The sequence below is a fragment of the Gambusia affinis genome, linkage group LG03 (genome assembly GCF_019740435.1).
Source record: "Gambusia affinis linkage group LG03, SWU_Gaff_1.0, whole genome shotgun sequence".
Lineage (NCBI taxonomy): Eukaryota > Metazoa > Chordata > Actinopteri > Cyprinodontiformes > Poeciliidae > Gambusia > Gambusia affinis.
In genome coordinates, this window is record NC_057870.1 from 16,520,666 (window position 1) to 16,536,838 (window position 16,173).

The 16,173-nt window shown below is 36.8% G+C and overlaps 2 protein-coding genes across 7 annotated transcripts in view; both read right to left on the bottom strand.

The window, feature by feature from the left end:
• Positions 1-1,760, bottom strand: part of cltcl1 (clathrin, heavy chain-like 1) — a 36,758-nt gene extending 34,998 nt beyond the window's left edge. For 2 of the 5 annotated variants that reach the window (XM_044108281.1, XM_044108262.1), the window contains exon 1: positions 1,424-1,760. In XM_044108281.1, coding sequence (XP_043964216.1) covers positions 1,424-1,465 — 42 coding nt within the window. In that variant the 5' untranslated portion in view covers positions 1,466-1,760. The remainder of the gene's footprint in view (positions 1-1,423) is intronic. The other 3 variants (XM_044108272.1, XM_044108291.1, XM_044108298.1) reach the window with 3 other exon arrangements.
• Positions 1,761-2,734: 974 nt separating this feature from the next.
• si:dkeyp-117b11.1 (B-cell linker protein) lies at positions 2,735-15,272 on the bottom strand. Of its 2 annotated transcripts, none has more exons than XM_044108320.1 (19): positions 15,093-15,272; positions 11,645-11,670; positions 11,504-11,532; positions 11,389-11,426; positions 11,074-11,167; positions 10,281-10,333; positions 10,169-10,190; positions 9,992-10,087; positions 9,295-9,323; positions 9,003-9,039; positions 8,844-8,898; positions 7,956-7,986; positions 7,759-7,795; positions 7,591-7,669; positions 7,422-7,459; positions 7,292-7,326; positions 6,565-6,633; positions 5,303-5,461; positions 2,735-4,567 (listed from the first exon to the last, which is right to left on the bottom strand). In XM_044108320.1, exons 1-19 carry the CDS (start codon positions 15,093-15,095, stop codon positions 4,451-4,453), a joined length of 1,047 nt encoding a protein of 348 aa, XP_043964255.1. In that variant the 5' UTR covers positions 15,096-15,272; the 3' UTR covers positions 2,735-4,450. The 2 variants fall into 2 exon arrangements, with proteins under 2 accessions (XP_043964255.1, XP_043964244.1); XM_044108309.1 differs by lacking the exon at positions 15,093-15,272 and adding an exon at positions 11,796-11,840.
• Between the last annotated feature and the right edge of the window lie 901 nt (positions 15,273-16,173).

A 16,173-nucleotide genomic window follows, 5' to 3' on the forward strand; every position in this document is an offset into this window, starting at 1 on the left:
ACTCAGTGGCAAAGTCCAACCAACTGGCGGTAAATTTACACTTACCAATCCTAGATGGAAACTGGTAGCTAGCAAAGGTTCATTAGCAGCCAGTTAGCCATAGCCTGAACCACCTTGAGTCACAAAACAAAATAAAGACAGAAAAGTCCTAACAGAAAAATAAACTACCTCCTAGACCAAACAAGATTAAAATAGTTATGCCATGACAAAATTTAAAACTTGTAATTGACATATTTAAGGCTAACTTCCTAAATTTTAAGACATTTAAAGGATGTGTGGAAACCTGATATTCTCTTTTCAGATCATCGATTGTGATTTCATCTCAAACCTTAACCCTAAAGAGAAGGTTGCTATTTTCAATAAAATTGACAAAATAAAAATCTTCTTGAATAATTCCTTAAAAATAATGCTATTTCCTGAACCAAAATGAAAATCTCTTAATTACAATCATCTTCATTGAAGCTCAAGAAAGTCTCATCTAGCCTTCACTATCCTGATGTCACCACTATGCACCTCTTCTTGTGGTTTCAGAGTAAAGGGATTTACAAATGCAAGCCACACTTTTCAGAGCATTATTTGTAAAACTTGTAACGCACCAAGTCAACATCTTTATACTTTAAATGAAAAGTATTTTAGAACATACAATTCCAATAAAATACATTGAAGTTTCTGGTTTTATATAAAATGTGATAAAGTGAAAAGAGGTGCTTTGAAGTAAAAAAAAAATAATAATTTAAATAAAAAAAAAAATAAAAAAAAAAAAAAAAAAGAGCAAGATGTCATGCAGGGCTTCCAGGATAACGGGCCCAGAAACGATCTCATCCTGCAGGCTGGAATGCAGTGCAAGTGCAAAACAACAGATTGTACTTCTGCACACACCTGCCTGGACATTTACGCCCAAATATCCGCAAAAACAATGCTTTAGCGCATAAAACCACCTAGCAGAGGCTTGCAAACAGGCGAAAATGCTGCTGCAAGATGATAACGCGGTAGCAACAAAGCTTAACAGCAAGTGCCATTCAGGGTCTCAGTTACAACGTAACCGTGAACAGCTGAGCTCATTTGTAGGCAGTAAAAATAAGAGAGAGACCGAGAGAGAAAGTATCAAAACGCCGCAGTAAGTCTACACAAAAAAATAAATGACGGCGGCGTTTTCAAGTTGAAAACACCGGTCCGCGTTGGAGCTGTGTACAACCTGTCTGTTCAATTTCTACAAGTCATCATCTGCCCGGCAGGAGCAGAAAACTAGGCCTGTAGCTATATTGAGCACCACCCTGCAGCCCAATTTCAGATTCCATTTAAATGCGACATGTGCTGTTTGTGTGCGGAGGAACATGGGTGCAGAGCGAAGCAACCCCCCCAAAATAGCAAAACAAAGGAGCTCAAATTTTTCTGAGGGTTTTTTTTCCTCCCGTGTGCTTACCTGGAGATGTTCCTGAAACCGTATTGGTAATATCTGAGCCATTTTCAGGTGATTTGTGCGCCTGAAGAGTCCGTGAAGAAGGAAAGGGGATGAGGGATAACCAGAAGAAAGAGGTGGCTGTCTTCTGTTTTATGTCCCCCAAAAATCCTAAACGATGGGCGGTAGTGTAGTCTGGGTGGTATCACACGAATCCAGTGACTGCTCCCATTCAGGAGCCCCTCTACACCAGCGCTGAATCAAAAACTCCGCTCCTCCGCTAAGAAAAGTAGTCCGCTCAGCCTAGTAACTGAACCAAACCTGCTCTCCGCGGAGCCTCGTAAGGAAACCAGGGTGTCCTAAAAATCTACACAGACTCTTTATAAGTCATGACTTTGCATGTGCTGGCGTGTTTTCCTTCCACATGATGACTGACGATTCATCCCGTTAAATGTGTAGATTGTACTCTTCCGCTGGTACCCCTTCCCCCTCCCCATTTCACCAACTTCAAAATTAACAATTCAGTTCAGCTCTAGCTCTGTTTTGACAGGATAGGAAAGAAAATATTTACGTTTCTGAAATATATTTAGATCGGAGACTAATTATGCGTTGAGCTACATTAAACTATTTTGCATTTTGTCATTTTACAACCACAAATTCAACATATGTTTTGTGACAGACCAACACAAACTTGTTAAGAGAATGGAAAGGGATTTTTGTTTGTTTGTTTTTTTTAACAAATAAATATTTGCTTATGGCGACATTTTGTAGTTCTTTTTGTATAAATGTTTTGGTTGAGGCACCGCAGTTCTTCTTTGACAAGTTAATTAGCATCTCAAAAGCTCAAATAATACCTGAATTAAGACTACAAATCCCAGAGGACCTGAACATTTTGCTTTATGGAATAAAGGTTCAAACCTTCTATCAATTTTAATGGGCAAGAATCATATCCCCAACTCCAACATCTCTCTGCCAGCCTCAAATGTGTACTGAACAACCAGTTTTTAGTTTATCTGACAAACTCCGCAAGCTTTTTTTTAATTTGTTTTGTTTTTGCACTGTATACTCTGACAAAGTTTCCAAGCCCACAGCATCACAGAACTTTGGCAGGTCACAACAGTGACCATGAGGCTCTCCTTTAACATTAGGCTTTGTTTCCCTACAAACCCAAAGTTTCCACTCATGGCTCCCAAACATCCAGTCAAATTGTTTCCAACAGTTCCAGCTGTTGTATACTGTTAAAAATAACCTAATGGCAGATACATGCAAGTTGTGGTTATCCACACACACATTTGTCCTGTTTGATTGGCATCTTGTATTTATTATCCCATAAAAGGATTTCCAAAATAAATCAGCCTCTTTGTCATTTTTACAGTAAGTCATATTCAAAGTCATGTATTTCTATTTGCAGCTGAAAGACACTTTGACCAACTAGGACTAATTGATAAAATATTTAAATGTCAAATATTCCTGAATAAATGTTCTCAAATAAAATTTTGAATGAATTTTGTTTGTTTTTTCTTAACTGATGAGAAGTACCAGAGGGGGGCACTGTTTGTATGTGTTAAGATTTTACAACATTGATGCGTTACGTTCATTTGTACCTGATAATGTTTTAGTTAAAAGCTTGTTTGTTGCTAAACAAACATAAAATTAAACATTGTACACTGAAAGATAAAAATGCGTCTGTAGAGACAGAAAATTTTAAAAAATTTGCACATAAATTAAAATAATTTATATTCTGCCTTTTGGTGCTTTGTTCTTACTTCCACAAAGGACATGATTTGTTCCTTTTTTTGGTCCAATCTTCTACAAAAATTAAAGAGTGTGTTTTAGACAAATACAATTATTCCCAAGCCACTGGGAAATTAAATCATATGGTTAGTTGTGGAAACTAGACAAAAAATGGTCTATAGCATGACAAGAAAACACGATTAGCTTTAGAAAATTAACATTTTCGGAATAAGAAAGATTACAACATTTTTGAAATGGGAGTAGAGCATAAGAAAAACAAAAAGAGCTGAAAATACTCAGTTTGAGTTGACCTTGCTGAGGTTGTCTTGACCTCAGCAAGGTCAAGAACAGGAACATCTATAAATCTTTGCTGCGTTTCTCAGGACTTTGAATCCTTCAATCTCAGATTATTATTAGATCTCTTACTTGCCACATGTACAGTAGCAGACTTCAGGAAGTAATTCAGTTCTCCTTTGTACCTCTTATTAATGCAAATTTCACTGGTACAGTAGAGGCGGTGAAAAATCTTTTGCATTTTAGCCAGCACGGACGTTCTGTATAAGCAAAGCGATATATAAAATAAAAAGCCATAAGAAGAAGCTCTGAGTCTGATTCGATCTTATCCGTTTGCAGAAAGCTCTAAGATTTACAAAATATTTCCCTGAAAGCAAATAGCCACACATTCGTTGATCTACCATTTGGTAGAAGATTTATGGTTTGATCACAGAGGAGATGTTTGACTCTGACAGGAAGCAGGTGGAGCCGCCAGCCTCTGGTTAGCAGCTGCTCCCATAGATCCTGGAGGCCTGCTGCTCTCATCAGAATACGTCACCAGAGAATCAATTCTTCCCAAAAAAACACAACAAAAACCCCTGTGATGACATTCAGACATACTAAAAGTCAACGTTGGTAAATACAGACAAACCTGGATGAAATTAACACAACAGAAGCAAAGCAAGTGACGTTTTCTGGATTGCAAAACAGCCAACATGTTACCCTAAAAACTGAAAGCATTTCAAAACAAACACTCTGAGGGGAACTTATAAGAAAGTGACAGAAAATGATCTGAGCAAACAAATTTATGGAAATGAACAGAGGTGGAAAAATTGCAACAAATAGAGTTGAGCCCTCAAATGCGACAGCTGGAAGCTTGATAAATATAAACTTACAGTTTTCATCTAGACATCTTCCTCATAGAACCTTAGAGAATAAAAATATCTATTTTTTACAACGGCATTCAAGATTAAGGTGTTTTTTCTATAAAATAAAGTTTCAGTTTCTTCTGTTTATCTCACACAACATGTGATTAGTGTCGTTTTAGGGTCGTACAGGCTGCGTTAGGTGTGCTGTGTGCTTGGCCTGGCTCTTGCTGTCAATCAGGAGTATTTGGTTGTTCTTGTGGTAAGAAATCATCTCTTCAAGACTGCTGAAGACCTATCAGAAAAGGGACAAAAATAACAGTAAAGAAAGGAGTATAAAAGTATGTTTAAGGTGCCTTCCTAAAGTATTTTTACCCTTTTATTTTTACCCTAAAGTATTTTTACACAAACTAATTTTGTCACATTTCACCCACAAAATATAAGGGATTTTATGGGATTTTATGTGATACAATTGAAGAACTGCAAGTATTCCTTGATGACTTTGTCTAAAATTTCTAACTGATGATTTTAAACATAAATACAACTGCAAATTGAGGTTGGCATTAAAAAGTACCAGTCAGATTCTGTTTTCTTATCTGGCTACAAACTATTTGCTTTTAAAAAAAATGTAATTTTCCACCAATATCAACATGCCATAAAGAAAATCTGCCCATATTTGTTAGCTTTGTTTTTCTTCATTTATGACCTAAAAACAGAAGTAAAAACTTTAGTTCTTCAAAAGTGACAACAAATTTTCTATTTCAAAAATTATAAGTTGTTTTTGTAGAAATATCATGTGACATTTTCTGCTCTAACCCAGTTTATTTAGCTGGATTGAGAGCAAAACATGGCTCTTTGAATTGTAAAGATGGCAGACCAGTCATAAAATCCACATAAAATTCATTTACGTTTGTGCTTGTAGCATGACAAAATGTGGGAAGACTTTATCAGGCACTGCATTAACTTTTCTTCAGAATCCTGTTATCTTTCTCTTCTTTTATATTTTCCAAATATGAGGATTTTTCTTCACCTCTTCATTCTTCTTGCCCTCCTTCCCAAGGGCGTAACCTTTTGACTCTTCAATAAAACGGATGGGGATGTTGTACACCTTCTGCTCGTAGAGGACAGCCAGGGTGTACGGCTGCTGGGGCCGTTTGTCTGAGCTGTATCGAATGAGAAAGGCTCCATCCTGCAACACATTACACAAACGTACATCACTGAAAAGCAGAAGTGGAGCCTCCTGCACAACCAACAAGAATGCGACACGTGGTTTCCGGACAGCAAGTCAACAACAAAGCACTTGTCTTTTAAAACCAGTTGACTAAACAACTGGAACTCAATTTAGGTTGCTAAGTGACGGACTGGGCTCATCTTGGGTTGCTAGGTAACGACGCAATTCCCCTTGGTTACGACTTAATCAGGAGGCTTTTGAAATGGCTCATTTTTCTTACACCAAAAAACATAAACATTTAGGCAGGGAAAAAAAAAAGCTGGGTGATTTTTTTCTCTGTTTACAAGCAGTTGAGACGCAAATAAAAATATCAAAACTTGTAAAATGTGAATTTTGCGAAATAAGTTTCCCATAAAGCATTATACATTGAAGACAGAAAAACAGTTCTAAGAAAGTTTGGTAAAAGATTTATGGTTTGATCACAGAGGAGATGTTTGAACCTGACAGAAAGCAGGTGGAGCCGCCAGCGTCTGGTTAGCAGCTGCTCCAGCTGCTAACCAGAAGAAAGTAGAATTGAAAAACAAACAAAAACATGTGGAAATTATAATTCTTTATAACTTTTTAATGTCACTTTGTTTTTTTCTTGAACTTCACAACAGTTTAAATCATATCCAACTTCGAAGTTGAGAAATACGTAAAAATGTACAAGAAAAAAACAAGTACACAACTTGTAAGTAATTTGAAACGTTTTCTTTTTTTCAGATTTCATATTTTCGTTTTTTTTTGTTTTTTTTTTTTGTCACATTTGAATGTTTAAGATGATCAAAGAAATGCTACTGCAATAAGTTGTGTTTTCTATCCCAAATCTTTTGGGTTGTGCAAATATGGCTTCTTCTTTTTTTGAAGAAATTTTACTTTCACAAATCTTCCTGCACTTGATATTTGGGGAAAGTATCCTTGGGCCAAAGCATAAACCTCCTGAGGTACTTTTGTCAAGAAATGTGGTTTTTATTTACAAAAAAATCACAGCTGCTCTATGCTGTTACCTATACAGTTCCCATTTTAGAAAGGTTTCTTTTGTGTCAGAAAAGTACATTTTATAGTGATTTAAATGGGCTTACCTTTCTGACTCTATTTAAGAGATTCTCAGCTGTCTGTCTGCTACACTCTCCAGCAAACCACTCTTTATCCTAAATTGAATGAGAAACAGGAATTAAGTCAACAAATGTCCCTCTGTTATTATTTTGAGATCAAGTTCTGAATATGTATCAACATTTTCAGTCTGATTTGTATGGACCAGACATTTTGTCCCCATTCTGTGCTTCTCTGCCACGTTTCACATCAAAAATCCATCCATCCATCCATCCATCCATCCATCCATCCATCCATCCATCCATCCATCCATCCATCCAGAAGGTTGCTGGTGTCTATCTCCAACTAACGTTCCAGGCGAGAGGCGGGGTCGCCCTGGACAGGTTGCCAGTCTGTTGCAGCGCAACCAGAAATACAAAATAACTCTTCATTATTGGAAAATGACCCATTGGGTGTTTTTCCGCTGCTGCTTTACAGGAGTAGAAAATAATAAAATATTTGCTCTTAAATTTCCCAAGTTATCTATTTTACTGAACTCCGTACCAACAATTCTATGTTGTCTAAAAAAAACTTACAGACTGCAGAAAAATTCATGTTACAAATGGGATTCTTAAATCTGAGTATTGGACATCTGAGCATATTAATCGTAAAATAGCCTAAATTAAGTTTAGTTGCTAACCACAGTTTGTTTTTTTGTGAATGAAACCAGAGAACTTTTGGTCTAAATTAATTTTTTCCTGCAGGTTGATACTGTACCTCATTCCCACTTTGCTTCATCATCCTACTGTCACCTTGAAACAGATATAAAACATGCAATATTCTGAATATTATCTGCATATTGTCAGAAACAATCCAAAGTAATAATCTAAGCAGACTCCCAGCTCACCTCCAGGTTTGTAGTCTCCCATCAGAGGATGAGGAAGCCTGCAACAAAGACAGGGTGATTAGTTTAGTTTTCATTTAAACATAAATGAAATTAAACAGAAAAAATAAACTGGCAATTAATCCAAATTCCGTCACTTTAAATGGTTTTGCCGTACAGCTAGAGCTCATACATGGGTTTAGGTTCCTTCAGCTCTGGAGGCAGAACTCGTTGCGGAAGCTGACCAGGGAAGCTGGCGCGTCTGTCCTCAGCTGTAAGAGAAATTATGACGTTTTCTTCTGGCTTCATTATCTCTCAAGGTCTGTTGCTGTCCATTTTCACTGGTTAAATAGTTACTCACATGTCTTTAGCTCATGAAAAACAGAAAACATTGGTTGCTAGAAGAAAAGGCAAACATTGTTCTAGTGTGAGATTTGTAAATATTACCTTTGGCACAGAATACTGAACGATTTTTCATGAATCAACACCTATTTGGGCTCTGTTACTTTTACTAGGACAGTTCCCAGCATTTAAAGAAGAAAAGTAAGAAACACTTACAGTCTCAGCTCTTGGAATTGGTGGTTTTACCCTGCAGATAATGTGAAAATAATAGCTTATTGTCTGATTATAACAGAGTGTGAAGCTGTGCAAAGGGCAGACTGGCTCCATCTAGTTTCTGCTACTCCTTTGACACCTTTTGGTTTGTTAAGTGTGTCACTCTTCTCTTCTCATGTGTTTGGATTTGCAAAATACAAATATTACCAAATATTTTCTTGGCTAGTTTCTAGTGCAAACATCTTAGTTCATTTGAAATAAGACGAAACTAACTTACAAGTAACTTTTCAGTAAGGTATAGGAGGTTGTTTTATGTCAGTAATTCCTTAATATTGATAAAAAGGCTCCACTGGCAGATTATTTCACCTACAGTGAGACATTTTCCCATGGGATAAGTGGAAAAATCTGCCAGTGGACTAGAACTTTTTCATCAATATCACTTAATTATTTACTTCAAACACGCTCATATTTCTTGCTGAAGTAAACAAAAATATATTTATTTGCAATGTGGATTTGCTCATTTTTCTGGTCCAGAAGCTTCTCTGTTCATCCATTCCTTCATTTTAGATTTTCTCATTTTTTCCTGTCCTCGGTTTTTCTTCGGGTTTGACCTCCAACACATTCTGCCAACCAGGTCCCAATAATTTCAGCATATAATAACTCTCCTGGGATCTTCAGGTCTTAATCAGATCCTCCTGTCTGGATTTGGTTTTCTGTAATACAAATATTTTTTTTCTCTTTTTCATTTTGTCTCATTTTGCCTACATTCGTGCCCTCCACATCCGTAATACATGAAATAACATTTAACAGGCTGCACTGACTGTGGTTTTAATGTATTCTTCTATGGCGAAAAAACAAAGAAATGCACAAACTCAAATGGAAAACACTTACATGGGTTTTGGAGGAGGAGGTTTTGGTCCTCTTTTTGGGGCAGGAAGAGGGCAGGCTGGAGGGCAGAGAGAAAAGAAACGATCAAACATTTTCTGTAGTGATATTCTGGGACCTATTGTTGTCAAGCATTGCTGTTTTTCAGTGTGAGATGCGACATACATGCTTCTGGCTCCAAATACACGTCGTCAATGTCTTCCTGCAATAAAAGAGATCATTAATTTGTGAAATAAAATTACAATTTGGTTGTTTTCTCTTTTTTTGTAGTTTAGCTATTATTGAATGAGTTTTGTACAACCCCTAATGAATATATATTTACTTACTTACTTACTTACTTACTTACTTACTTACTTACTTACTTACTTACTTACTTACTTACTTACTTACTTACTTACTTACTTATAATATTTACAAGTATACAGGTCATAATTTAAAACTATAAGATCAGACTAACCTGTTCTTCATTTGGATCCAGATAAACATCTGAAAAGCGATCAAACAAGAAGTAAAAAACATTTTCACCATGATATTCTCACTTTTAAAGGCAATAAACTCCCCAATCTGAAGAGCAGTAACCTGTGAGAAGGAAAATACTTTTTCACAGCACTCCAAGTCATAAAGCTGGATTTTTATGTATATTATAGTTCAGAACATTAATTAAAACACACCATTTTTATCAAAACACAAACAAAATAAAAAATGTGGCAAGCAGAGCTGGATACTGAGAAATTATTTGTGCCATTTATTTCAAACAGAACTGATCAAAAATATTTTGCATAAAAACAGATTTTATGCTTTTAGCTTGTCAGTAGGTTTTAACTTTAATGTTGTGAATGATAAATCAATGCATCTTATGTAAAACAATAGTTTTGTTGTTTTTCTCAGTTTTTCAAATAATAAAATTTTTCTGATACCCACGAGTTGCTAAGAGGTTTTGCAGTAGGTGGCGCTGTCTTCTTTGTTTTTTAGTTTTCTTTCTATTTCCCAAAAGAAAAAAATGTTGCTAAATATTAAAGACGACAAACCTGCTCTGGGTTTTAAAAGTACTTGAACCACAGATTGGAGAAAATCTATTTGACTGCTACTCATTTAAATATAAATTTTAGGTTTCTTTCAGCGACTTAAACTTGTGACTGTGGTGATTATTTTACCTTCTTCAGGTAAAGGAGCCGGAGCGGGAGCATTGCGGGCCGGAGGATCGGGTATCTTTCTCCTTCCAGGTTTCCCGGTTCTGTTTATTTCAGGAGCTGGAAGGGAAAACAAAGCTTTTCACCCACATTATAGACACAGTCTACAGTTAAATAAGCAAAAAAATTTCGACAACTCACGTTTTCCGGTGTTCTGTGGTGTCTGAATGGAACAGGGGAGAATATTTAATCAAAACTAAAGAAATATATTTGCGCAATTTTAGAGAAATACAAAGTTTGAAGCTGTTCTTACGAAGGGTTTGGGTGGTCTGGGTGGGGAGTGGATTTCAGGACGAGATGTCCTCTCTGCAAAATAGAAAAAAAAAAACTGACTTTTGAGGGAAAAAGAAAAGGAAATATAGGAATTTTCAAAACTGTGCCTTAAACTTTTTTACATTTTGCCTTGTTGAAACTACAAACTTTGACATATTTTATTTGCATTTTATGTGACAGTGCATTTTTATTCAACTCTCTTGAGTTTGCTGTGATTTCAACTCTCCAACTTCTTTAAGCATAGCTCCACTAGCCCATGTATTTACTGAATTATTTCTTTGTAAAATTACACAAACTCAGCAGGCTCTCTTTCTTCTTCTTCTTCTTCTATTTCTTTTTCTTCTTCTTCTTTAAAAATATGTTCTACTTCCTGTCAACAAAGCACTTATCTTTTCCAGCAGCCGTTTTTGCAGCGGTGAAACCAACAAACCAAACATTCTGGAGCTCTAGTGGGTTGCTAAGTAACGAGGCTGGGCTGGCTGGGGTTGCTAGGTAACGGAGCTGCTTCTGCTGATTTGTGAGCTTACGTTCCAGAGGTTTTTGAAACTAGTCAAAAAATATTAACTTGTTGTTTATTTAAGCGATTGGGCTTTTAGGAGCAGTAGAGACCCAAATGGAAGTACAGAAATGTATTGAGCAAAATGTTTGTAAGACCATGGCTGTAATGTGGCAAAATGTAAACAGAAGTTCAAGGGTTCTGTGAATACATGGGTTTGCAAATATTTTTAACATAGAGCTACATTAAGAGAGAAAATGCAGAGTTTTTTTTTTACCTAAGTAAAGGTTTTCCTGTATTTGTGTCTGTGGGACCTTGGCAGGCTGACGCTCACAGGGAGGAACTTCATACATGTCCCCGTCTTCATCATCCTGATCAGAGACAAACACTAAAATATTTTACCTCATCTTTACGTTAGGATGACTGCTGGTGTTAATCTGCAACTTCTCACTTCTCCAACCCCATGATGAGACTGCCATGTTACGCTCTGTGATCGTAAAAACTAACTAGCACATGTTTCACAAAACCACTAAAGCCGTGGTACAAAATAAGAAAAGACAAATTAAGACAATAAAAAATGTGGGCTACTCACAAATTCATCCTGTGGCCATTCAAACGCTGCATTGTTCTCTGAAACAAAGGGAAAAAAATAATTAAATGTGAGAGGCGAAACCGAACCTTTGTTTTTAAGTGAAGCTAAATCTCACCTGTCCTCCTTGGAGGGGCCGGAGGTCCACTGTATGCCAAAGGTAGAAGAAAAGACTCAATCAGAACATGTTGCAGTAATGCATGATGAATCTTGGTGCACTGAACCAGATGAACAGAAGGGCTTCTTTCATCTTACTTACCGGGGCTTCAGTTTTCCAAGGAAACTCTGAAAACAACAGAAACAGAGAAACAAGCACTGAGGTGTCAGATGACGTTGACCTGTTATGCTTTATGGAACAAGTTTGTATAGGCCACACAAAACATGTTCACGATGAAAAAAATCCTTCTTACATTATAGCATTTTAGTCTGGTCATTTCTGTTCAAGTTGAGTTCTGTAAGGGCGTCTTGCCACTTTAAATCCAACTAATTTGCTGCTGGCCACGCCCCCTAATTCAATGTTTACACTCACTTGAAAATGGCTGCAAACAGATGTGCAGTTATGCGAATGTACATCTTTGAAAAGCAGAAGAAGAGACTCCTGCACAATCAACAAGGATGCAGCAAGTGGTTTCTGAATGATGAGTCAATGGCAAAACACTTTTTTTTCCCATCAGCCATTTTAAAGAGCATACAGCAGTAAAACCAGCTGACCAAATGTTCTGAAATTCTAATAGGTTGCTAGGTAACGGCTGGGCTCGCTTTGGTTGCTAGGTAACTGCGGATTTGTTACATTCCTGAGGTTGTTGAAAACAGTCAAAAAAACTGTAACTTATTGGGGGCGGTTAAGCGATTGGGTTTTTTTTAGAAGCAGTAGAGACCCAAATAGAAGTACAAAAATGTACAAAATGTGAATTTTGCATAATAAGTTCTCTTTAAAGGACAAAACTGAGCATCAGCACATTGAAAGTCTCAGAGCATTACGCTGTAAGTACATAGTTTACACAATGGTCACTTTAACTTATTTATCTAAATAATCAAAAAATTTAAATTTGCTGCCAGGTGGAATCATGAGACCAGAAGCCCATTAGTTTCAGGATTGTATTCTTCTGGTTATTTCTGTTTTAAGAAAATTTACTTTATTAATTTATTTTAATCTGCATCTTCTCACTTCTCCAACCAGAAGTGGGGCCTAATTTTAGTTGGCTTTTGAGAGGAATGAAAATGTGTTTGTGAGAAAGAGAGAGCAAATGGTAACCTGTGTCAGAACTCGTTAATGAAGCCGTCAGTATTTTAGCCTGAGATAAGCAGCACAAAATGGAAAAACACCCTTTTTTTTACTTCCGTAAATTTCCCTGCTCTCATTCTGTGGACTTGGAGTTTTGTTAATCACTTTTGTGTTTGACTTTGTTTCATATATTTCTGTGAATTATGCTGTGCATTCCTGATTACTCATGCACTTTTGTGAATGTTTCCTCCATCTGTGTGTTTATTTTTCAATTAATGTTTTCCTGTTGCACCTTTGTTGCCCTTATTCCTTGTTTTTCCCTCCCTGTCACCTGAATGTAATCACCATTCTTTGTATTTATGCTCCTTAGTTGAGATTCTCCCTTTTTCCTGCATGAGCCTTTCCAGTTTAAAGCCAGACTCTTTATGATTTCCTCCTGTACATTTTCATGTGTGAAATCCTTTCCTGCATGATTCTGCCTGCCTCCTGCTTTGGGTCCATCACAAAACCACAAATGATATAATCATTTCCCTCTTTGATTTGAATGCCTGAGCTTTTGCAATATTTTCATACAAAGTATTAGCCATATTTACATTCACCTTGCAGAAAGAGAACTATTTTTCTTTTACTTTTTAACATTAGACCATGTTTTCCTGGTTTACGTTAGTCAGAATTACCATAACGGTGACTTTTTTTGTGACTTAGCCTAAAAGGTTTGGGTATCCACCCTTAGAAGTGGGTAGAGTAAGCAAAAATTGTACTTAAGTAAAGGTAGCACTACTTCAAAACTTTACTCAAGTAAAAGTAAAAAAGTAAAAATTGATTATAATTATGACTTTAACATTTAAAAATGTTAATTATGTGCTCATAATTCATTTTTAAGACTGAAATTAAAAAAAATACTCCAAATACATACAGAATGACACATTTAGGCAAAAGAAAACTTATTTCAAATACAAAATTTTGCATTAAATCAATACTTAAGGTAGGTAATATGTCTATGTTAGAACACATTAACCTACTTTCAGAGACAATATGTTGTGTTTACTGTGTCTTATTGAAATTATAAGGACAGGCTCAGCAGACAGAAACATTAAAATGACAAAGCTTTCTCTTATATTTTTGGTTAAAACATATTTTGATGTAAGTTTGTATTGGGTGGAGTATCCAGAACTTTTACCAAAGTCAGATTGTCAACCGTTCAGCTGCAATGTTTTTAATAAGAACAGTGTGAGGAGCAGATTAACCAACACCTCAGGTGAAATCAGGAAGTGGAGCTTTTCCCACAGTGCAGCCAGTCAGAGAGGAAGTATCGTGCAGAGTAAATGATTACGGACACACGGAAAGGTGGAGAAGAACCGACGGTTTTTAGCCTGAGTCACACGTCAACCTCAGCATGTCAGAAAACAGTGGCTTCACTGTAAAATGAGCAGCAGGTGGGACGATGAAAGAGAACTACATCACCCTTCTGCTATTTATTAGCTTTTCCTCTTGCAGTTATGTGCAGATAGAGCTGCATTTTAGGGTCAGGAGAAGCCACAGTGACAAGGCTGTGCTTTGTGTCAGCTGTTTTATTGCATCCCAGCCCGACCCACAGAGGAGAGGACAGCAGGAAAAAGGAAAATACATCTGACTATGAAATGAAATCTAATGCAAACAAGGACAAGGCACACACCATTCAAATGTCTCGCCATTTACACAATAAAAATAGTGTTTCTGTGTTAGTGGCAGCTGCTCAATCAGCTCCCACAAAAGGTTTTTTAAAAAGAGCAACTAAAATAGCTTTTGTGCAACTTCAACCCCTTCAAAAATATTCCTCTCACTTTTTTAGACAAAGTGTGTCGTGGGCTTTTTCACCCAAAGGACAAAGTGAGACTTTACAAGGAACACTTTAAAAAAGACTCCCTCCTACACTGAAATTAAAAGTGAGAACTGGAATTTTTTTTTACGCATCTTGAAACCTAAAGTTTAAATCTGTAAAATACACATTTTTTCCACATGGTAACAACCACCACCCATCATGATTTCCTGTACAAGAGGCTGAAACTTGGCATGAGGAAGTTTGGATAAAAGAGCAAAATAAAGACCTGTGTTAGGGACAGAACTGGTTCTGAATGAGACAAAGAATCACTCAGACTGTTTTTTTATTTATGTTAAATCTAAATTAAGTGAGATTAGAATCCTGTGACTCACTTTATGAAAACTTTTCACAACAAGGAAACCTGCTTGTTATCACTAAGAACAGACACCTGATTTTCTTTACGCTTGTCAGATAAGCACATCCTAACAAACTTTTATGTTCTTAACATCGTCGTATTATTCCCTCATGTAGCCCTGCTAAAGTAAAACAAACATAAGTGACAGTAACTGTGCAAACAGTCAGCAAAGGTCTGTGACAACACCTTCCCACTTCCCCCTTATTCCACTCGGCATTAACAAAGCATTATCCGTAGTGGAACCAAAGAAAAAATGTTTACTTTACCATGGTTGGGATGCTTGCACAAGTCTCACAGCTCAAGTCATGAGGACGTGTCTTTGTGTCTGATGCCAGATGCAAATAGTCTCAGAAATTAAAAGCGTGTGGTATCAGAAGAACGAGCTGCAGCTCTCATTTGCATTTCCTACCTGTCGTCAGACAGACAAGCCGAAAGTCTCACCTGCAGCTAGATCTCCCTCCTCTAAATGATCTGCAGCGAACCAGAAATATGGCTTGCAACCCTCTAATGGCCAAAAAAGAAACTGACTGATATCTGAAGCTGTAGCTCATATAACCTGCTGTGCCATTTGCTTTATTTATCTAACAGATTTTTTTTTTCTTGTAATTATGTAAAGACTGAAAGTTTCTCAAAGTTTGTTGTTGTGGTTCTTTTGACAGTTTTCCCTGTAGACTGGAACCACATTTAGCTATTCAAACTCATGAATTCATACGCTGATATGCAGATCAGTTTGTACACTGAGGATAAACTCTCACTTAAGGTTTTTGACTTCTTGTTAAAGGGGCAGCATTATGTGTTTTCCAGGCACATAATGCCATTTTATGGCACAATCAAGTAGCTATGTTACCTTCACTTGTTATAAAAGCAGATACATATCAAATATGACTTAAAAGAAATTTTACGTTGTAATTTAACTCCTTGAAATTGGGCCTCTGTCTCTTTAAAAACTTCTGCTCTTTCTGAAACTCTGCCTTCAGGAAGTCATCACAGCAGAGCTTCTCTATTTATCTGTCAACAACATTTATACCAGTCATGCACTGAGAAGTAGCTCGGTTGATGAGTTCAGTTCATGCGTAGATCCACAGGTGTTTGCTAATTGCTGCTGGCTAGTCTGAAGGAGCTGAGGGGGAAATTCGTGGAGGATAGCTGCTCTGAAACTTAGAAACTGCAGCTCAGAGGAGGAGCTTCGTCCTGAAGGCAGAGCTAGATCCACCCAATCATGGAGATTAAAGGATTTCTCAAACATGCCTGAAAGACAACTCTATGTTTTTGATGGTGGAATAACATTATAACATGATATAAAGCTCAAAAAAAGTCCCTTTAAGACATTTCATGAGCGGTTATTTT

Coding starts and splice junctions, on each gene's coding strand:
- si:dkeyp-117b11.1 (XM_044108309.1), bottom strand. CDS start 11,819: ATGACCAGACTAAAATGCTATAAT. Junction 11,427..11,503: donor GGCCCCTCCAAGGAGGACAG/GTGAGATTTAGC, acceptor CCTTTGTTTCAG/AGAACAATGCAGCGTTTGAA. Junction 7,796..7,955: donor CAATTCCAAGAGCTGAGACT/GTAAGTGTTTCT, acceptor CTTTTCTTCTAG/CAACCAATGTTTTCTGTTTT.